The sequence below is a fragment of the Leucopleurus acutus genome (assembly GCF_964270905.1).
Source record: "Leucopleurus acutus genome assembly, chromosome: 10".
NCBI lineage: Eukaryota > Metazoa > Chordata > Mammalia > Artiodactyla > Delphinidae > Leucopleurus > Leucopleurus acutus.
The window spans coordinates 48,620,305-48,643,530 of NC_139153.1; the positions used below are offsets into that span (position 1 = coordinate 48,620,305).

The following is a 23,226-nucleotide window of genomic DNA, read 5'->3' on the forward strand; positions in this document are numbered from 1 at the left end:
AGAACAGAGGCCTCCCCTTCCAAAACTCACCAAAAGCCTCTCATCAGTGACCGATCCCGGAACCACAGGTAAAAGGTCCATTCTGGGAACATGTGGATCCCTGGCCCCTCCTCTGCAATACAGAGACCTCACCAGGGAGTGACAGCAATGCCAACTGACACAGTCCAGCCCAGTTCCCAAGTACTTTGGTGATGGCCTATTTGAAATATTAAAAGATAAAATAAAGCTTCCAGATAAAGGGCAAAGGCCATGCTGCAAGGAGATGTATCCTCTGTCTTCGGACACCATTACTCCCACGGTCCTCCCCCAGGGTGTGGGCAGTTCAGTGTTGTCTCTGGGGGTGGGAGCGGCAGTTTCTTATCAGGTCTTTGGGAAGTTTCTCTCCAAGTCAGGCCTGGTCCATGGACCAGGTGAGCTTTGGGCACCCTGAACTGGCCTTGTGACCATCTCCTTCCACTTGGGAAGGGTGGGCTTCCTACATGGACCCTGCTCCTGAGCACGGCTCTGCCAGGGGTTGGCTGCTCCATTCCCCAAAAGATAATACAGATAAGATAGCAGCAAGGCTGGGACTTCCCTGGTGGTTCAGTGGTAAAGAATCCGCCTTCCAACGTAGGGGACTCGGGTTCGATCCCTGGTCAGGGAACTAAGATCCCACATGCCATGGGGCAACTAGGCCTGCGCGCACGCCACAACTGGAGAGAAGAACTAGAGAGAAGCCCGCATGCCACAGTGAAAGATCCTGCATGCCGCAACTAAGACCCTATGCGGCCAAAAATAAAAAATAAATAAGATAGCAGCAAGGGAAGGGAACAAAAGCACAGGACGTTCTGCTGAATTCTGATCTTTCTCCCTCTGTCTGGAGAATTTACGCATGTTTTCCACCATGTGACGTTTGTATCAGCAAACAGAGAAAGTCTGCTTCTGTGCCTCAAATAACAAATATTTCAGGGGAATGTCCTTACCATCAATCATCCAAGTTATAAAAGGTGTTCTTGGGTCACCTCGCCCTGCCCTGAGAAGCAGAGACCAGAGGGGTGTCCAGGGAACTGGATTAAGGTCTCTACTTCTGCTACTTTTGAAATCAAAAAGAGAAACATTGCCAGCAGAAGGCTGAGAAACCAGGGCAGATAATGTCTGATTACAACTTAATATTATCTTGGGTAAAAACATAAAATGAAGGTCACTGGGAAACTCTCCTGGCTGATGTTCATTTCACAGTTCTCAATGTTTTATTCCACTTTCATAAAAAATAAAGAAGGGCTTCCCTTGTGGCGCAGTGGTTGAGAATCTGCCTGCCGATGCAGGGGACACGGGTTCGAGCCCTGGTCCGGGAAGATCCCACATGCCGCGGAGCAACTGGGCCCGTGAGCCACAATTACTGAGCCTGGGCGTCTGGAGCCTGTGCTCCACAACGGGAGAGGCCGCGATAGTGAGAGGCCCGCGCACCGCGATGAAGAGTGGCCCCCGCTTGCCACAACTAGAGAAAGCCCTCGCACAGAAACGAAGACCCAACACAGCCAAAAATAAATAAATTTAAAAATAAACAAACAAATAATTACTTAATCTCCCCTGATCTTTAGCCAAAAGAATCCTACCAAAGACAGGGACAGTATCAGACTCCAAGGACTCAGTGGATGTCAGGCAATCAATAAATCTTCCTGAGAATCTGCTACCAATAATCTCTGCCTAAATTCATGACTGAGGGAGGGGGCCTGGCAGCTACACGACTCTGCTGCAGAGAAGGGGCAACAGGAGGAGATATGGATTCTACACTGAGTGTTCACTGTCTAATGGGGCTGAGCCTTAGAGCGGGCAGACCTGACATGGCATGGGGCCTCACACTCAGAGCCACACCCGAGGGGAAGTCATCTACACCTGTGTGACACTGTACCTGGACAACAGGCCTTCCTCCTCCTCTTGAGAGAAGAAAGAGATGGGCTTTGACAGCAGATACAACTTCAAATCTGTGTCCCAGCCCTTCTGAGCTGTGGGAATTTAGGGAAGTTACTTGAGCTCCTCTCTCAGCTCCTATACCTGTAAAATGGAGAGAAAACCTACCCCGCAGGGTTGTTGGAAGGATTCAGTGGAATAACATATGCAAAGCATCTTACCCATCCTCTGGTCCTCAGCAGGACCCCATGAGTGTAATGCTTTCCGAAGCCACTGTATCTTCCACTTCTCCCTCCCTCCAGGCCACAGATATGTCAGGTCTCCCAACCCTAAAAGCACTGTCCCTACTAACCTGGAAAATGATGATTTTCAGGGATGTAGGAGGATAAATCAAAGACTTTGGCGGGGGCGGGGCGGAATAAAGGAACCAGGGCTTCTTAGAGAAACGGCTGATTCCAGGTCTGGGGCAATAAATACACAAGATGAACCTGGAACATCTGACCATTCCAGAAAGTAAGGAAGTTATCACAGACAACAAATGTTGTGTCAAAAGAGTCAGGTGTCAACTTGAAAATGTTCCAATTGGCCAAAGATGAGACAGTTCGAGCATCAATAAGAATAAATACAGGGCTTCCCTGGTGGCGCAGTGGTTGAGAGTCTGCCTGCCGATGCAGGGGACACGGGTTCGTGCCCCGGTCTGGGAAGATCCCACATGCCGCGGAATGACTAGGCCCGTGAGCCATGGCCGCTGAGCCTGCGTGTCCGGAGCCTGTGCTCCGCAACGGGAGAGGCCACAACAGTGAGAGGCCCGCGTACCAAAAAAAAAAAAAAAAAAAGAATATAATTGTAGTTATGAAACCTATGAGGTCATAATGATATTAAAAACCGACTAACCAAACCTCATTAGTCATCGTTGGCAGATGTTAGGGAAACCAACTCATTATTTTAAAAACTGGCAGATAAGGGGAAAGAATTAATTCTGCTCCTATCTTGGAGTAATCAAAGTAGTTACTGAAGAGTTTCTCCTTATAGAAGTATTTCAGTATCATTAGCATTTCACTGTAATTTATAACCCCTAATGAAACAACAGCTCTGGGCAAAGACTGGCAATATCACGAAAACAGAGACATCATGTACCTCCTGAAGGGAGTACACAGCACCATCTATGAACTGGTCTTTCCCCTTCTGCCCCCCAAATTGAACTTAAACCTCAAAATGTCTCTACAACTAACTACTGAATTGCAAGGAATACAGGGATCATAAGAACAGGTTAAATGACACCACAATGTTGAAATCAGCAAAATCCAGACTATGGACAAGTGTACAGGAAAAATGACCCAATTTCTTTAACAAATAAATTAAGAAAGCATTGCCAGAGAGATGGTTGACTTAGAAGAGAGTTTTCAGTGAGTGCTGATGGAGCTTTGATGAGGAAAAAAGATATTGGTCAAATGTGAGAATACCTCTCCACAAAGCACTAATCAATTATCATCCGACATGGCGAATTTAATGTGGAGACACCAACCTGACCAGGTAATCAAGGCTAGCATCACCCGGGCCTCCTGACGTGCTGCGGTGAGAGGAGCACAGCGTCATTTGCATGGTGCTGCTGCCAAGCGCGAGCCTGCATGTGGTCATGGGGCAACATTAGAGCCACGCCACAGAGGGGGAGGCCTGTCAAAAGAGAGGATCCTGGGAAGACAGGGAGTAAAGCGCCAGGACACTGTCTCCCCACCTAGGTGAAAGGTGCACTGGCAGAATCAGTCTAACGGAACTGTTTTGTAACCATGGCATCTATTCAAGACTTGTAACTTCCAGGGGAAGGCTTGGACAGGAAATTGCAGTGGACTTCAGCTCTTAGGATGGTAGCAGCTACCCACCCCTCACTCCCAGTCCCAGGGCAGGCATCTGTGCCTGTGTTTCTGGGGCATCCTGCACAGTCTGTGAGAGTCTGGGTGAGCCAAAAGGACCCTGTCCTCCAAATACCTGGGATTTGTGCTCTGACGGCCGATGACTGCTTCTGACCACAGAGGTGTAGGCAAAAAGGCACCTCCCCCCATTGTGTCAAGCCCCTTCTCTTCCAGCTGAAGTGACTTCCAGGGAATTTTGTTTGTTTGTTTGTTTATTCAAGTATATATGTTTATTCAAGTATATATATTTATTCAAGTTGACTTATAATATTAGTTTCAGGTGTACAACATAGTGTTGCGATATTTTTATACATTACAAAATGATCACCACTCTGGTACTTTGTTACAGCATCCTGGACTGGTTAAGACAGGGAGTTAACACGAGGGGAGCGCTCCTGTCCAACAGCGGTCAGGAGCCAACAGATATATTTCCCCTTTTCATCTCCCTGTGGTTGGTGGTTCTGATATCCATTTCATGAGGCTCCTCAAAAGGTCCTGGGGGACTGAGCACGCGTCACCTGTAGTGGAGGCCAACTGAATGACAAATCTTTATATCATCTTTCCCTTCTTCCCTGTTCCACTTCCCTTGTTCTGCATACCTTCTGTCTGGATCACACTCCCAAATAAACTACCTGCATGAAAACATTTTATCCAGGCTTTGCTTTTGGGAGAAACTGGCTAAAACAGTTGCTTCCAGACTAGAGTGAATACTATCAGGATAGGATTTTGGAGCTGGATCACTCTTTAGTCAGATGGCAAAAAGGATTCCATTGCTGGTCATTCCTGGAGTATGACAGCATCAAATAACTAAGATTCTCATATGTGGTAAACTGGGATGTGGCAAAAGGTGAAGTGCTGGCATTTGTGATAGCTATGACCCCTGAATGGTATGGGGGCAATGGTTATTTTAAGGATTGGCTGGCTTTTAACTGCTTTGGAAGCTTTCAAAAAAGAGAAAATTACAGGCTCACGTCAACTAACTGACAAGGCATACCATGAAAGTCAGAGTCTCTGGCAATGTCTAACGAGACTCTCATCTAAGTTGCAGGGCAGACAGTGTGAAAATCAGCTATGGGATCTAACTGATGGTAGCAGAATAGCAAAGGAGACTGAATGCACAGCATCAACAGGTCTCCTGTATCAAAGTCAGGACCCTGACAGGAAAAGAGTAAGATTCAGAGACCTGGAATGAGGCATTGAGGTGCATGAACCTGAGAATGCTGAACCTCCAGGCTCATCTGAACACTCCAGGTCAGCAGAAGCAACCCTCCCCCCTTGCAGAGATTAGCACCACCATCAAATACCTAAAGGATACAGGGAGGATGGTTTTGTTGGGATTAAGTGATGGATACATAAGGGTTCATAAACTATTCAGTTCATCTGTCTGGCTCCTGCAGAAGCCAAATAGAGTAGATGATAATGGGCTACCATAAATTTAACCACGTGGTAGCCCCAATCACAGCTGCCATACTGAATGTGGTATCTTTACTGGCCAGCTTCTAGCATTGACATGTGACGATTGGTCTGGCAAGTGTGTTCTCTATCCTCCTTGGTAAGGATGGTTTAAAGCAATTTGCCTTTATGTAAGAAGGACATCAGCACACAATCACTATCTCACCACAAGAGCATATACTAACTCTCCTGCTCTCTAACCAATAGAGCCTGAGGGGAACTCAGTTGTCTTGACACTCTGCCCAACATCACGCCAGTCCACTATACTGATGACTTAATAATTGGACTTGGTGATCATGAAGTGGTAAGTAGTTTAGTAAGACTAGAAGATTCAGGCTCCTGACTGTATGGCTGTTAGCATGACTGACAGCCATCTTGGGCCCTTACAGTTTCTCCTCTCCTTTCAATGACCCTACCCAGGACTTTACTGCATAGTGAATCACTTCTCTTTCATCAAGGGCTTTGTAGTTAATAGATATTGCCTAATAATCATGAGGACCAGGTAGCCTCTATGCTCTATTAGTCCCCAAACAATGATGAAAAACCTTCCCTGATGTATTCCTGGTGCCCACAAGACTAGTTACCCATTCACAAATCTTTTTTTTAATGTAAATTTATTTTATTTATTTATTTTTGGCTGTGTTGGGTCTTCCCTGCTGTGCGTGGGGTTTCTCTAGTTGCAGTGAGTGGGGGCTACTCTTCGTTGCGGTGCGTGCGCTTCTCATTGCAGTGGCTTTTCTTGTTGTGGAGCATGGGCTCTAGGCATGCGGGCTTCAGTAGTGTGGCACTCAGGCTCAGTAGTTGTGGCGCATGGGCTTAGTTGCTCCACAGCATGTGGGATCTTCCCGGACCAGGGATCGAACCCGTGTCCCCTGCATTGGCAGGCAGATTCTCAACCACTGCGCCACCAGGGAAGCCCCACCCATTCACAAATCTTAACTTAGGAATGCACGTACTGTTTCCAAGCACCTAGCCCCATACCCGAGGTTAACTATGAAATTATCCCAATGGTCCCTCTGCAGTGTGGAGTACAGCTGCGAATGCTTCTGCATCATTGCCCACCCGATCCCAATCTCACCCACTGATCCACTGATTATATGGAGCTGCCTGCCTCAGTTTTCACTCTCACGATGCCTTCTCAGTTTGGTGGGTGCGTTTCATTCCCTCTGTCCTCCAACACTGACACACTGAAGAAATTTTTAGGGATCCAATAAATCCCTAAATTTAAATTTAAATCCCTAAATAATAAATTTATTAATTAATTAAATAAATACATGGCATGCCAGAACATCTTCTCTGAAGTAAAGGACGACTAGCTGCATTTTGTATCCCCTACCACTAAGAAGAGTGGTAATTGGCAGAACTCTTTAGATTTTGGAGGCAGCATATTCCACACATGGGAATATTGCTCCAAACCATTTATTAGGTGACCTGAAAGGCTACCAGTTTTGAGTGGGGTTCAAAGCAAGCGAGAGCTCTACGGCATGTCCAGGCTATGACTGAAGCTGTCCTGCCATTAAAGCCACATGACACACAAAAATGCAACGAATCCAAAGGTATCTACAGTGGATTAGAATATTGTAGAGAATCTCTAGAAAGCCCCAGTAGGAGAGCTGTAACACAGACTCAGGGTTCTGGAGCAAAACTCTGCCTACTGTGAAAGAGAATGACTCATCATTTGAAAAATGGGCTATAGGGCTTGAGAATAGACCCAGCACTGACTATGGGACATCGAGTGACTATTCATCCAGAGCTACTCATCTTGACTGGGTATCATCAGATCCACTGAGTCATAAGACTGGGAGGGCACAGGAGCAATCCATTGTACAATGGGAAAATGGCATATTTGGGATTAGGCCTGAGCAGATCCAAAAGACACATGCTAATTACATCAACTGGTGGTCCAGACTGTCTATGTCCTTTGCTCCTGTGCTTTTCCCTCAACTCATATCTATGGCTTCATGGGAAACTTTCAAAGATCAACTGACAGGAACAAAAACTCAGGTCTGATTTTGAACACTTCCTGGATATCTGATATTAAGGTATTATTGCTATTTTCAAGTATAATAATAATGTCATTATTTTTCAAAAGCATTTCTTATCTTTTAGTGATACATACTAAAATATTTACAGTGGAATTATATAATGTATGCAACTTGTTTAAAATATCATGAGGGGGGAAATGAGTGGGACAGAAATGGCCATGTGTTAAGCCTGAGTTAGGGGTAAATGGGAGTTCATATACTATTCTATTTACTTAGGTGCACATTCTAAATTCTCTGTAAATCAAAGTTAAAAAGAGCAACCCAGTCTGGTCCAGAGATGGGTCAGTATGATACACTGGGGTTAGCTGTAAATGGGCTGCTGCTGTATCACAGCCTTACTCAGGCGTGGCCCTAAAGGACACCATGTAGGGAAATCCTTCCCAGGCTAGAGCCTTGAGCGTCACACCTAATCGTTCACTTTGTATGGCAGAAGTGGCCTGAGGTCGAGTATACATGGAGTTCTGGACAGTAGTGGTGAATGGCTTCGCTGGTTGATCAGGGGTTTGAGGGCAGCTTTGTTGCTGGGATTTTCAGGAAAGCGGCTGATAGGAAACTTGCTTGAAGATTAATAAAGCTGGGGGAGGGTTTGCCTCGACATAGAGGCACAGCATTACCTTCCTTTGTGGTTGCAGTGTTAATGGAAAGCCTTAACATCAGCCGACTTCCAGGGAATTTAAAGGGCCAGCACGCCCCCCTTCATCTTTCTCTTTTCCCCCTTTTGGAAGCCAGATATTAAAGACTACGTCATTCAAAAACAACTGCAGATCAGGGGAATATTAGAACATGACCACACATACCCAGAGAAGGGTTCAGAAAAGACCTAGAAGACCTTAAGATTACATCTCAGGCTGACCCTCAGCGCAGACAGCCTACAATAATTAAAAAAGCAAAACCAAAAAACAATTACAAAAAACAGCAAACTCTGCGGCAGGGAGAGAATCTGATTTCCAGAGTTACAACACTATTAGATTCAATGTCCAGTTTCTAACAACAACAACAACAAATCAAAAACATACAGAGAAACAGGAAAGTATGCCATGTTCAAAGGAAAAAATTAAATCAACAGAAACTGTCCTTGAAAAAGACCTGATTGCAGACATACTAGACAAAGGCTTTAGAACAACTGTCTTAAAGATGCTCACAGAACTAAAAGAACATGTGGAGAAACTCAAGAAGACGATGTACCAAAAAATATAAATATCAATAAAGAGACAGAAAATGTACAAAGAAACTAAACAGAAATGTTGGACCTGAAAAGGACACTAACTGAAATGAAAAATTCACTATCAAAGGGATTCAAAAGCAGGTTTGAGCAGGCAGAAGAGAGAATCAGTGAACTTTCAGATAGAAAAATAGAAATTATCGAGTCTGAGGAACAGAAGGGAAAAAAGATTGAAGAAAAGTAAAGACAGCTTAAGGAAGCTGTGGGACACCAGAAAGTGAACAACACACATTGCGGGAGTCCTAGAAGGAGAAGAGAGAAAAAGGGGCAGAGAGAATATCTGAAAAAATAACAGCTGAAAACTTCCCAAATTTGATGAAATACATGAATATAAACATCCGAGAAGCTCAACCAACTATAAGAACTCAAAGACACTCATGTTACATGTTATAATCAAACATTTGAAAGACAAAGAGAGCATCTTGAAAGTAGCAAGAGAGAAGTGACTTGTCACATACAAGGATCCTCAATAAGGCTATCAGCAGATTTCTCATCAGAAATTATGGAAGCCAGGAGGCAGTGGGCCAATATATTCAAAGTGCTAAAAGGAAAAACTGTTAACCAAGAATCCTATATCCAGTAAAACTGTCCTTCAAAAGTGAGGGAGAAATTAAGACATTTCCTGATAAACAAAAGCTGAGGGTATTTGTTACCACTAAACTTGCCCTGCAATGCTCAAGGGAGTCCTGCAATGTGAAATGAAAGGACGCTAGACAGTAACTCCTAGACACATGGAGAGATAAAGATCTCAACAAAGGAAATACATGGACAATCATAAACGTTTTCTACATGATTTAAGAGACTAATATTATACATTTAAAGGAAAAAAACAAAGGTAAAAATAAAAGCTAGTATTATAAAAACCTAGTATTACATAAAGCTGATTATTATAAAAGCTAGTATTATAGTAACTTAGGTTTGTAACTTCATGTCTTGTTTTCTACATAATTTAAGAGACTAATGCATTAGTTGGTATTTCTGGGCACACAATGTATAAAGATGTAATATTCTGACATCAACAACCAAAAGGGGTGGGGATGGAGATGTAAAGAAACAAGAGTTTTGTATGTTATTGAAGTTAAGCTGGTATAAATTCAAATTAGAGTATTATAATTTTTGGTTGTTAAATGTCATCCCTATGGTAACCACAAAGAAAATAGCTATAGAATATACCCAAAAGGAAATGAGAAAGGAATTTAAACATTTCACTACAAAAATTGACTAAATACAAAAGAAGACAGTAATGCAGGAGATGAGGGACAAAAGAGGTACATGGCATATAGGAAAAAAACAGCAAAGTGACAGAAATTCCTCCTTATCAGTAATTACTTTAAATGTACATGGATTAAACTCTCCAGTCAAAAGACAGAGATTGGCAGAATAGGTAAAAACACATGATCCAAATAGATGCTGTCTACAAGAGACTCATTTTAGATCCAAAGACTCAAATAGATTGAAAGTGAAAAGATGAAAAAAGATATTCCATGCAAATAGTAACCAGAAGAGAACAGGGACCTCCCTGGTGGCGCAGTGGTTACGAATCCTGCCAATGAAGGGGACACAGGTTCGAGCCCTGGTCCGGGAAGATCCCACATGCCATGGAGCAACTAAGCCCGTGCGCCACAGCTACTGAGCCTGCGCTCTAGAGCCCGCGTGCCAAAACTACTGAAGCCTGTGCACCTAGATCCCGTGCTCCGCAACAAGAGAAGCCACCACAATGAGAAGCCCACACACCACAACGAAGAGTAGCCCCCGCTCTCTGCAACTAGAGAAAGCCCATGGGCAGCAATGAAGACCCAATGCAGCCAAAAATAAAAATAAATAAATAAATACATTTTTTTAAAAAAAAGAGAACAGAAGTGGCTATACTAATATCAGACAAAGTAGACTTTAAATCAAAGTAGGTTACAAGGGGCTTCTGTGGTGGTGCAGTGGTTAAGAATCCACCTGCCAATGCAGGAGACACGGGTTCGAGCCCTGGTCCGGGAAGATCCCACATGCCGCGGAGCAACTAAGCCCATGCGCCACAACTACTGAGCCTGTGCCCTAGAGCCTGCAAACCACCACTACTGAGCCCGTGTGCCACAACTGTGGAAGCTCACATGCCTAGAGCCCATGCTCCGCAACAAGAGAAGCCACCGCAATGAGAAGCCCACACACCGCAACAAAGAGTAGCTCCCACTCAACGCAACTAAAGAAAGCCCACACACAGCAACGAAGACCCAATGCAGCCAAAAATAAATAAATAAATTTATTTTTAAAAAATTACAAGAAACAAGGAAGGACATTATATAGTAATAAAAGATTCAACAGAGCAAGAAGATGCAATAAGTATAAACATTTACACACCTAATGGCAGACCATCAAAATAATGAAGCAGCTTCCCTGGTGGTGCAGCAGTTAAGAATCCACCTGCCAATGCGGGGGACATGGGTAAGAGCCCTGATCGAGGAAGATCTCACATGCTGCAGAGCAACTAAGTCCATGTGCCACAACTACTGAGCCTACGCTCTAGAGCCCACGAGCCACAACTACTGAAGCTCACGTGCCTAGAGCCCATGCTCCACAACAAGAGAAGCCGCTGCAATGACAAGCCTGCGCACCGTGACAAAGAGTAGCCCCCGCTTGCCGCAACTAGAGAAAGCCCGTGCACAGCAACGAAGACCCAATGCAGCCAAAAATAAATTAATTAATTTTTTAAAAAATGGGGCTTCCCTGGTGGCGCAGTGGTTGAGAGTCCGCCTGCCGATGCAGGGGACACGGGTTCGTGCCCCCGTCCGGGAAGATCCCACATGCCGCAGAGCGGCTGGGCCCGTGAGCCATGGCTGCTGAGCCTGCGTGTCCGGAGCCTGTGCTCCATAACGGGAGAGGCCGCAACAGTGAGAGGCCCGTGTACCGCAAAAAAATTAAAAAAAATTTTTTTTAAATAATGAAGCAAAAATCGACAGATTTGAAGGGATAAATAGACAGTTGTACAATAATAGTTGGAAACTGCAATACCCATTTATCGTAATAGACCAACCAGACAAAAGATAAGTGAGGAAAAGAGGACTTAACCCAATAGAATAACTAGATCTAACAGACACATATAGAACACTCTACCAAACAACAGCAGCATACACATTCTTGTCGAGTGCACGTGAGACATTTCTCAGACCATGTTAGGCAATAAATTAAGTCTCAATAGATTTGAAAAGACAGATATCATACAATATATACTCTCCAACCAAAATGGGGTAAACTTAGAAATCAGTAACAGAAAGAAAACTGGGGGCTTCCCTGTTGGCGCAGTGGTTGAGAGTCCACCTGCCGATGCAGGGGACACGGGTTCGTGCCCTAGTCTGGGAAGATCCCACGTGCCGCAGAGCGGCTGGGCCCATGAGCCATGGCCACTGAGCCTGCGTGTCGGAAGCCTGTGCTCCGCAATGGGAGAGGCCACAACAGTGAGAGGCCCGCGTATCACAAAAAAAAGAAGAAAGAAAAAGAAACAAAACTGGCAAATTCACTAAATTGTAGAAAATAGGCAACACACTTTTTTTTTCCCAGAATACCAAAGAGTTTATTCAAAAAAGTCACTTAATAAAAGCACAGTTTTGCAAGTTTGTCTAAAACTTGATAATTCTGAACAAAAATAAAATGTCTGACCACTCCAAAATAGGAAAAGACAATCGTGTACAAATAGACATACACATTCTAGGCACTATGAAAACTGGCTAAATGTATGTTCCCAGCAAGAGACGTGTCACCATCCTAAGTCCCCTTAGTCACCAAATGCAGGATTAAGAGGCCAGAGTCAGGTTTCCCTTTCTAAGCCACTCTGTTACTCTCTAGGAAACTCTGGATCTCAGCCTATCTCCTTGATAGGAAAGGAGGGAGGGACAATAGAAGAGAAGCGGAAAGGGGTGTGACATCTTTCTTAGGAAAGAAAAAAGGCACGGTGATGAGCTAGAAAGTGATGAAAGCAAGGATCAACTATCATTCACCCTGAATTCACCCATTCACCCTGACAGTCCAACCTCCTTATTTTGTAGGTGAGAAAACAGACCTAGAAAAATCATGTGGTTTGCTCAAAATCACATGGTTACTACATGCTGTAGTGCTTTATGTAAGATCAACTTGCCTCTCAACTTGGTTGGAAAATTAAAAAACCAAACCTGTCCCCAAACTTCAAGCAACACATTTTTGAACAGCCAATGAACCAAAGAAGAAATCACAAATAAAATTAGAAAATACTTAGAGACAAATGAAAATGAAAGCACAACATACCAAAACTTATGGGACACCACAAAAGCGGTGCTAAGGAGGAATTTTAGAGCTATAAACACTTACATAAAACAAGAAAGATCTTAGATCAGTAACCTAACTTTAGGACTTAAGGAACTAGAAAAAGAACAAACTAAACCTAAAGCTATCAGAAAGAAGGAAGGAAATAATAAAGATTAGAGCACAGATTAACAAAGTAGAGAACAGAAAAACAATAGAGAAAATCAATGAACCCAAAAGTTGGTTCTCTGAAAAGATCAACAAAATTGACAAACCTTTAGCTACATCAACTAAGAAAAAAGAGAGAAGACTCAAAAGACTAAAATCAGAAATGAAAGTGGGGATATTACTACTGATTCTACAGAAATAAAAAGGATTATAAGTGAATACCAGGAACTGTACACTAACACACTGGATAACCTAGATAAAAATGGACAAATTCCTAGAAACACTAAGCCTACCAAGACTAAATCATGAAAAAACAGAAAATCTGAGTTGACTTATAACTAGTAAAGGGACTGAATCAATAATAAAACAAAAATTTCCCAACAAAGAAAAGCCCTGAACCGATGGCTTCACTGGTGAGTTCTACTAAACATTTAAAGAATTAATACCAATCCTCAAAATTTTCACAAAAAACTGAAAAGGAGGGAACACTTCTTACCTCATTCAAGAGGCCAGCATTACCCTGATATAAAACCAGACAAAGACACTACAAGAAAACTATATCCCTTATGAATACTGATCCAAAAATCCTCACAAAATACTAGCAAACTGAATTCAGTAGCATGTTGAAAGGATAGTTCATCATGACCAAGTGAGATCTATTCCTGGAATGCAAGGATGGTTCAAAATACAAAAATTAATCAATGTAATACACCACATTAACAGAATGAAAGGGGAAAAATCACGTGATCATCTCAACTGATGCAGAAAAATTTCTGAAAAAATTCAGCACCCTTTCATGATTAAAAAAACACTAAAAAACTAGAATAAAAGGAAACTATTTCAACATAATGAAAAGCATAGATGAAAACCCACAGCAAACATCACACTCAGTGGTGAAAGACTTAAAGCTTTTCCTCTACGATCAGGAATAAGGCAAGAATGTCTGCTTTCACCATTTCTAGCCACCACAGTACTGGAAGTTCTAATCAGAGCAATTAGGCAAGAAAAAGAAATAAAAGCATCCAAACTGGAAAGGAAGAAGCAAAATTATTACTGTTTGCAGATATGATCTTATATATAGAAAACCCTAAAGATTTCACACACAAAAAAAACCTGTCGGAACTAACAAGTGAATTCAGCTAAGTAGTACATAAAGTCAACCCACAAAAATCAGATGCATTTCTATATGCTAAAAATGAACAATCTGAAAAGGAAATTATGAAAATCCCATTTATAAGAGCATCAAAAAGAATAAAATACTTGAGAGTTAACCAAGGAGATCAAAGACTTGTACAATACAAAGTACAAAACATTGTTGAAAAAAATGAAAGAAGACATAAATAAATGGAAACACATTAGATGTTCATGGATTAGAAGACTTAATATTGTTAAAATGTCAATACTATCCAAATCAATACACAGATTCAATGAAATCTCTATCAAAATCCCAAGGATGTTTTTTTGTTACAGAAAGAGTAAAACCCATCCCAAAATTCATTATGGAATCTCAAGGAACAAACAGCCAAAAACAACAGCCAAAACAATCTTGAAAAAGAACAAAGCTGGAGGATTCACAATTCCTAATTTCAAAGCTTATAAGAAAGCTACAATAATAAGAACAACATAGTACTGGCATAAAGATGGACATAGAAATCAATGGAATAGAACAGAAAGCCCAGAAATAAACTCTCATACATATGGTCAAATGATTTTTGACAACAGTGTCAAGACCATTCAATAGAGAAAGGATGGTCTTTTCAATAATCAATGCCAGGAAAACTGGATCTTCACACAAAAGAATGAAGTTGGATGCTTTTGTAATACTATATACAAAAAATTAACTCAAAATTAATTAAAGACCTAAATGCAAGACCTAAAACAATAAAACTCTTAGGAGAAAATACAAGGCCAACACTTCACAACATTGGATTTGGCAGTGATTTCACTGTATCTGGCAATGATTTCTTGGATATGACACCAAAGGCACAGGCAACAAAATAAAAATAGACAAACTGGACTTCACGAAAAATAAAAATTGTGCCTCAAAAGACACTACCAACAGAGTAAAAATGCAACCCACAGAACAAGAGAAAATATTTGCAAATCATGTATCTGATAAGGGATTAATAATGAGGATATATAGAGAATTCCTAAAACTCAACAACAACAAAACAATCGATTAAAAATGGGCTTGAATATGGCCCTTCCCTGGTGGTACAGTGGTTAAGATTATGCCTGCTAATGCAGGGGACACAGGTTTGATCCCTGGTCCGGGAAGATCCCACATGCTGCAGAGCAACTAAACTTGTGTGCCACGACTACTGAGCCTGCCCTCTAGAGCCCATGCACCACAACTACTAAAGCCTGCACACTCTAGGGCCCATGTGCCACAACTACTGAGCCCACGTGCTGCAACTATTGAAGCCCTCACACCTAGAGCCTGTGCTCTGCAACAAGAGAAGCCACCACAATGAGAAGCCTGTGCACTGCAATGAAGAGTAGCCCCTGCTTGCTGCTACTAGAGAAAGCCCATGCACAGCAATGAAGACCCAGACACAGCCAAAAAAAAAAGAATAAAATACCTAGGAATAAACCTACCTAAGGAGGCAAAAGAACTATACTCAGAAAACTATTAGATACTGATGAAAGAAATTAAGATGACACAAAGACGGAGAGATATACCATGTTCTTGGATTGGAGGAATCAATACTGTCAAAATGACTATACTACCCAAATCAATCTACAGATTCAATGCAATCCCTATCAAATTACCAACAGCATTTTTCACAGAATTAGAACAAAAACCTTTCCAATTTGTATGGAAACACAAAAGACCATGAATAGTCAAAGCAATCTTGAGAAAGAAAAATGGAGCTGGAGGAATCAGGCTCCCTGACTTCAGACTATACTACCAAGCCACAGTCATCAAAGCAGTATGGTACTGGCACAAAAACAAATACAGATCAATGGAACAGGATAGAAAATCCAGAGATAAACCCACGCAACTATGGTCATCTAATCTAGGACAAAGGAGGCAAGAATATACAATGGAGAAAAGACAGTCTTTTCAATAAATGGTGCTGGGAAAAATGGACAGCTACATGTAAAAGAATGAAATTAGAACACACCCTAACACCATACACAAAAATAAACTCAAAATGGGTTAAAGACCTAAATGTAAGGCCAGATACTATAAACTCTTAGAGGAAAACATAGAACACTCTTTGACACAAATCGCAGCAAGATCTTTTTGATCCACCTCCTAGAGTAATGAAAATAAAAACAAAAATAAACAAATGGGACCTAATTAAACTTAGAAGCTTTTGCACAGCAAAGGAAGAAACCATAAACAAAACAAAGACAACCCTCAGAATGGGAGAAAATATTTTCAAATGAAGCAACTGCCAAGGGATTAATCTCCAAAATATACAAACAGTTTATGCAGCTCAATATCAAAAAAAGCAAACAACCCAATCAAAACATGGGTGGGGGCTTCCCTAGTGGCACAGTGGATGGGAGTCCGCCTGCCGATGCAGGGGACACGGGTTCGTGCCCTGGTCTGGGAGGATCCCACATGCCGCAGAGTGGCTGGGCCCGTGAGCCATGGCCGTTGAACCTGCGCGTCCAGAGCCTGTGCTCCGCAACGGGAGAGGCCTTGGCAGTGAAAGTCCCGTGTACCAAAAAAAAAAAAAAAAAAAAAAACGGTGGGACATCTAAACAGACATTTCTCCAAAGAAAATATACAGATGCTTAAAAAGCACATGAAAAGGTGCTCAACATCACTAACTATTAGAGAAATACAAATCAAAACTATAATGAAGTATCACCTCACGCTGGTCAGAATGGCCATCATCAAAAAATCTACAAACAATAAATGCTGGAGAGGGTGTAGAGAAAAGGGAACCCTCCTACACTGTTAGTGGGAATGTAAACTGGTACAGCCACTATGGAGAACAGTATGGAAATTCCTTAAAAAACTAAAAATAGAGCAACCATATGATCCAGCAATCCCACTCCTGGGCATATATCCAGAGAAGACCATAATTCAAAAATATACGCACACCCAATGTTCACTGCAGCTCTATTTATAGTAGCCAGGACATGGAAGCAACCTAAATGTCCATTAACAGAGGAATGGATAAAGCAGATGTGGTACATATATACAATGGAATATTACTCAGGCATAAAAAAGGACAAAATAATGCTATTTGCAGCAACATGGATGGACCTAGAGACTGTCATACTGAGTGAAGTAAGTCAGAAAGAGAAAGACAAATATCATATGACATCATTTATAAGTGGAATCTAAAAGAAGATTACAAATGAACTTATCTACAAAACAGAAATAGAGTTATAAATATAGGAAATAAACTTATGGTTACTGGGGGGTAAGGGGAGAGGGATAAAGTGGGAGATTGGGATTGACATATACACACTACTATATATAAAATAGATAACTAATAAGGACCTAATGTATAGCACGGGGAACTCTACTAATACTCTGTAATGGCCTATATGGGAAAAGATTCTACAAAAGAGTGGATATATGTATTTGTATAACAGATTCATTTTGTTGTACACTTAAAACTGACACAACATTGTAAATCAACTATACCCCAGTAAAAATTTTTTTAAAAATGGGCTTGAGAAGATATTTCTCCAAAGAAGATACACAAATGGCAAATAAGCATATGAAAAGACACTCAACATCACTAATAATCAGGGAAATGCAAATCAAAACCACAGTGAGCTATCACCTCACACCCATCGGGATGGCTACACTCAAAAACAAAAAACAAAAACCACACACTGAAAAACCAGAAAATAGAGTTGGTGAGGATGTAGAGAAATGGGAATCCTCGAGCACTGCTGGTGGGCATGTAAAAATGACACAGGCACTGTGGAAAACAGTACGGTGATTCCTCAAAATATTAAAAATAGAACTACTATAAGATCTAGCAATTCCACTTCTGGGTATAACCCCCAAAGAACTGAAAGCAGGGTCTCAAAGAGATATTTGTATGACCATGTTCAGAGCAGCATTATTCAGAACAGCTAACACCAGGAAGCAACCCAAGAGTTCATCAGCTGATGAATGGAAAAGCAAAATGTGGTATGTACCTACAATGGAATATTATTCAGCCTATAAAGAAGGAAATTCTGACATAGGTTACAACATGGATGAACCCTGAGGACATTATGCTAAGTGAAATAAGCCAGTTGCAAAAAGACAAATACTGTATGATTTCACTTATATGAGGTACTTAGAGTAATCAAAATTATAGAGACAAGGGACTTCCCTGGCAGTCCAGTGGTTAAGACTTCACCTTCCAATGCAGGGCGTGCAGGTTTGATCCCTGGTCAGGGAGCTGAGATCCCATATGCCTCTAGGCCAAATAACCAAGACATAACACAGAAGCAATATTGTAAAAAATTCAATAAAGACTTTAAAAATGGTCCACATCAGAAAAAAATCTTAAATTAAGAAAAAAAATTATAGAGACTTCCCTGGTGGTGCAGTGGTTAAGAATCCGCCTGCCAATGCAGGGGACACGGGTTCGAGCCCTGGTCCAGGAAGATCCCAAATGCCGCGGAGCAACTAAGACCATGCACTACAACTACTGAGCCTGCGCTCTAGAGCTGGTGAGCCACAACTACCGAAGCCTGTGCGCCACAACTACTGAAGCCCGCACGCCTAGGGCCCATGCTCCATAACGAGAAAGCCACCGCAATGAGAAGCCCGTGCACTGCAACGAGGAGTAGCTCCCGCTTGCCAAAACTAGAGAAAGCCTGCGTGCAGCAACAAAGACCCAACACAGCCAAAAGTAAATAAATAAATTAATTAAATTAAATAAATGGTCAGAAATAGTAACTTTAAAAAAATTTTTACAGAGACAGAAAGTAGAATGGTGGTTGCCAGGGGCTGGGGCAAGGCAGGGAATGGGAAGTTATTGTTTCATGGGCATAGAGTTTCAGTTTTACAAGATGAAAAGAGTTATGGAGATGGATGGTGACGATGTTTGTACAAGATTATGAACGTATTTAATACCACTGAACTGTATGCTTAAAAATGGTTAAGAGGGTAAATTTTATGTTATGTGTAGTTTACCATAATTTTTAAAAATTGAGGAAAAACCCAACAGTCAAGAACATGAAAGACAGGAAAAGTTCAAAGAACTGTGCCAAATGAAAATTCTGAAAATGAGACATGACAATGACATGTAACATGACTTCCTAGACAGGATCCTAGACCAAAGAGGAGAAAGGGACACTATGGGACAGCAGGTGAAACCTGCATGCCATCTGGGAAGTGGAGGTTAACGCTGCACCATTGCTGATTTCCTGGCTTAGGGGGTTGTGTGCTGGTTATGTAGGCGAGTGTCCCTGTTTTGGAGACATGCACAATGGAGTGTTCTGCGGTAATGAAACAACATATCTGCAACTCACTCTCCAGATGTTCAGAAAAAGACTAGAGAGGTAATGAAGCGAACACAGTAATACATTAACAACTGGGGAGTCAGGGTGAAGGGCATAGAGGAGCTCATCATACACACCTGGAGGCATCTTGATGAATGGCTCAAGGACCTGTACTTCGGCCTGGTGCATGGCCCGCTCTTTCTCCGCAAGGGCCCGTGCGCGGGCCTGAATGATATGTCTCTCCAACATTTCAACTTCATCCAGCCGCTGCTTATAGAGCTCCCGAATCTGGCAGGTGGGTGATCAGATGCACAGAAATATGGTGAGATCACACAGCTTTATTGAATCCCACCCCAGCATCAGGGCTTCCCGTGAAGCACAGAACAGTCACAGAACTGCAGAGACCATCTGGTCTAACTAGACAGATCTGAACTCCGAGACCCACAGAAGGAAGTGGCTTAAAGCTTTCATAGTAAAGTCAATTACAGAACCAAGTCTGAAACCCCATCTCCTGACTACTGACTTCACAGTAAAGAGAGCTGCCATCTAATCTCTGAAATACCAAATATGAGTTAACACACCACCTGTGGCAGACAAAGGGTTGTGTCACCCAGACCCCCTTCAAGGAAGGACTTGCTACCTGGCTGCAGGGAGCATAGTGAGCTGAGAGCCTCCAGCTGTCAGCCCCTTCAGAGTTGATCTCAGCTGCTTGAAAGCACACAGCTGAGACTCCTTGAAGGGGGCTGTGGGCAGTATGGCCTGCTTAGCAGTCAGCCTCAGCAGAGAGGACTCAAGTCAGCTACTTTCCTCCTTATACAGATTAAGGAAGCAGAGTTGCTGTTAGAGCCTGGGCATGCTTCCTAAAATCTGGGCATGAATGCCTCGATTAAGATTGTGGTTTGTGACACAAGGGCAGGCACCCCAAAGCGGACGTGACTTTATCATCTCCGGGGAACAACTATTCAGCTTTCTGCCCTCGTCGTTTCATTTATATGTGTAATATATAACGTGTGTATGCATGTAGAGAAATAAAGATAGGTGCTAGAGATATATGCCGTTATGTGTGTAGAATGTGTGTATTCGCCTAAGCGCGTGTGTAGAGTGTCCTCCCACTAGAATGTCGGATATACGGCGGCGTGGACTTGGTCTGCTCTTTTCCATCTGCATCCCCAGTGCCTGGCACCCAACAGGGACTGACTCTTGTCGAGTGGCTGAGTCGCGCCCTGGGTCGCCCGCACGGCCGCAGACGCGGTGACGCCGCCGCGCCTCAGGTGAGCACGCGGAGAAGCGCGCGGGACGCCGGGGCCGTGTTACCTGCTGCAGCTGGTCCACGAACTCCTCGTGCCGAGCATCCTCGCTGCCGCGGGCCTTGATCAAACTCGCACTCACCTCCTCGCCAATCACCTCGGCGGTATACAAGTTTTGAAAGACGCCGGTGAGCAAGTAAGAGATGTCTTGGGTGCGCGGCGAGGTGGGGCGCAGGCGCAGCAGGTGCGGCTCGGGGAGCGGCCGGAGCGTGAGCGGCGAGACGCGGCGGGGCCGACTACCTGGCTGGTAGAAAGACTCGGAGTAGGCGAGGGAGGACTGGCTGGGGCTGCGGATCCGGGTCGGACGTGGAGTTGGCGTCCACGTCGCCTCAGCGAAGGCGTAGGACTCAGACTCTGCGGACTGCTGCTCTCCCCTTCCAGTCTCCATGGCAACTGAGACGCCGCTAACTCCCTGCCGCACTTCCACTTCCGGCCCACTTCTTCCGCTTTGCGTCTGTTAAAGGGCGCTGTCGAGTCGTCATCCTCGTAAACGTTCGCACGGCAGTGTTGCCTTTACTGAGAGGAGGACCTTAGCGTGGGGACCGACAGAGAAAGAGTTAATTGGCACAGCCAGGCCCGTCTCATTGCCAAAGCTTCTTCCTACTTACTTTCATCTGCCTATTCTCTAATTTGTTCAGCATTTATTAATTCGTTCATTTAATATTTATTGTATAAAGATTCTGTTTCAGGTCTGTGCTAGGAGCTAGAGATACCAAAGGAAGGCGGAGCTCACAACCGTGTGTGTGTGTGTGTGTGTGTGTGTGTGTGTGTGTGTGTGTGTGTGTGTGTGTGTGTGTGACCAGAGTGTTGAGCAAGGCGACAACAGGAAAACAATTGCAGTTTAGTGGGCTACGGTCAAGGTAGAGAAACTGTTTGTTGTCATGGAACCACAAAGGACAGGAACTTAACCAGTCTACAAAGAAAGCGAGTACAGTGGGTTTTGGGCAGAAGTGAAGACCAAGCAGAGGTTTAGAAGAATGAATAGACTCACCGTCATTAGCCATTAAGGAAGTGGAAATTAAAACTACAGTGCAATACCGCTACACACTTAGTAGAATGTCAAGAAGTTGAATGAACGAACAAACAGGTGAACGAACCACGTGAGTGCGGGTAAGGACGTACAGCAACTTCTCATGTATCGCAACAGGAATACAAACCATTATAGCAGCTTTGAAAAACAGTTTGTCAGTTTCTTAAAAAGTAACACATACATCAGGCCCACAACTAGGTGTTATTCCAAGTGAAATGAGAATGTTTGTGCCTACAAAGCCCTGTATGAGCAGCTTTATTCATCATCTCCAAAAACTGGAAAAAACCCAAATGTCCTTCCTACTGATAAAAAGATAAATAAATTGTGGTACATCTATATACAGCATACTCGCAGCAATAAAGATGAAACAGACTAGTGATACACACGACAGCACAGATGAATGTCAAATGCATTATGCTGGATAAAAGAAACCATTCTCAAAGGGCTACATATACATAATGAATGATTCCATTTAGAGGATATCTGTTTATAGAAAATGCAAACCAGAAAACAGATCAGTGGTTATCAGGAGCTGGTGATGGGAGCTAGTGTTGGCTCCAAAGGAGCATGAGGGAATTTCTTGGGGTGATGGAACTGTTCTACATCTTGATTGTGGTGGTGGTCACAAAACTGTATGGATTTGTTGAAACTCACAGAACTGTACACCATAAAGGGTGAATTTTACTGTATATAAATTATACTTCCATTTTTTAAGTGAAAAAAAAAAAAGAATGAGTAGGAGTAAGCCAGGGGAGAAAGAAAAAGGGCACTCCATGCAGAGGGACCCCATTGTGCTAAAACTGGGAAAGAGCACTGCAAATGGGAGGAAATGAAAGAAGTTCAGGGGTGGAACTCAGGGAGTTGAGGAAACTGCTAGGCAAGGGCCAGATCATAAATGGGTTTGTAGGCAACATTAAGGAATTTAAACTTTATTCTGAGGACAGTAGGAGGGCCATCAAGGTCTGAAGCTGGGTGTGTGGTGGTCAGCTGTATGTTCTACTGAGATCACTCTCGTTGCTGTGAGACAGCAGACTGGGGGGAGGCAAGAGGCATCAGGGAGCTCAATTGGGAAACTCGCGCAGGGGTTAGGAAAGAGGTGAAGGGCGCTGGGATTCAAGTGAGAGGAATTGATTGGAGACGGAGCTAAAGGGTAGAATTGACAAGACTCGCTGATGGATCATGGGAGTGAGAGAGAAAAGGGGCCAAGAATGACTGCCACATATCCTGTGTGTGGGATCAGGTGGGTGATGAGATCATCCACTGAGATGGGGAGAGGCCTGCACTTGTCCAAGGCAGCAGCTTGACATCACAGTGACTGCCATCCTTGCCAGAGCATGGCTTCTGCTCACAGGTGGTATAAACATCCTCTTTTTACTGCTGGGGTAAGTCTGTGTGCCCTACAGCCTGAAACCCACTTCCTGAGATGAGGCCCAGGATGCTTGCCTGCAGACCTGGGCCACTTCCGCTTCTCGTGGTTGGGCCTGGCTTCCTCATCTCTACTTTCCGGTATCTCTTCCATCCT

General features: G+C 43.2%; 1 protein-coding gene across 1 annotated transcript in view; it reads right to left on the bottom strand.

Annotated features, from left to right (window-relative positions):
* DLEC1 (DLEC1 cilia and flagella associated protein) overlaps positions 1–21,062 on the bottom strand; it is a gene marked incomplete at its 5' end in the record, with an annotated part of 91,786 nt that extends 70,724 nt beyond the window's left edge. The window contains 2 exons of the mRNA XM_082848453.1: positions 19,505–19,655; positions 20,682–21,062. Coding sequence (XP_082704579.1) covers positions 19,505–19,655; positions 20,682–21,062 — 532 coding nt within the window. The remainder of the gene's footprint in view (positions 1–19,504; positions 19,656–20,681) is intronic.
* Positions 21,063–23,226: the final 2,164 nt, after the last annotated feature.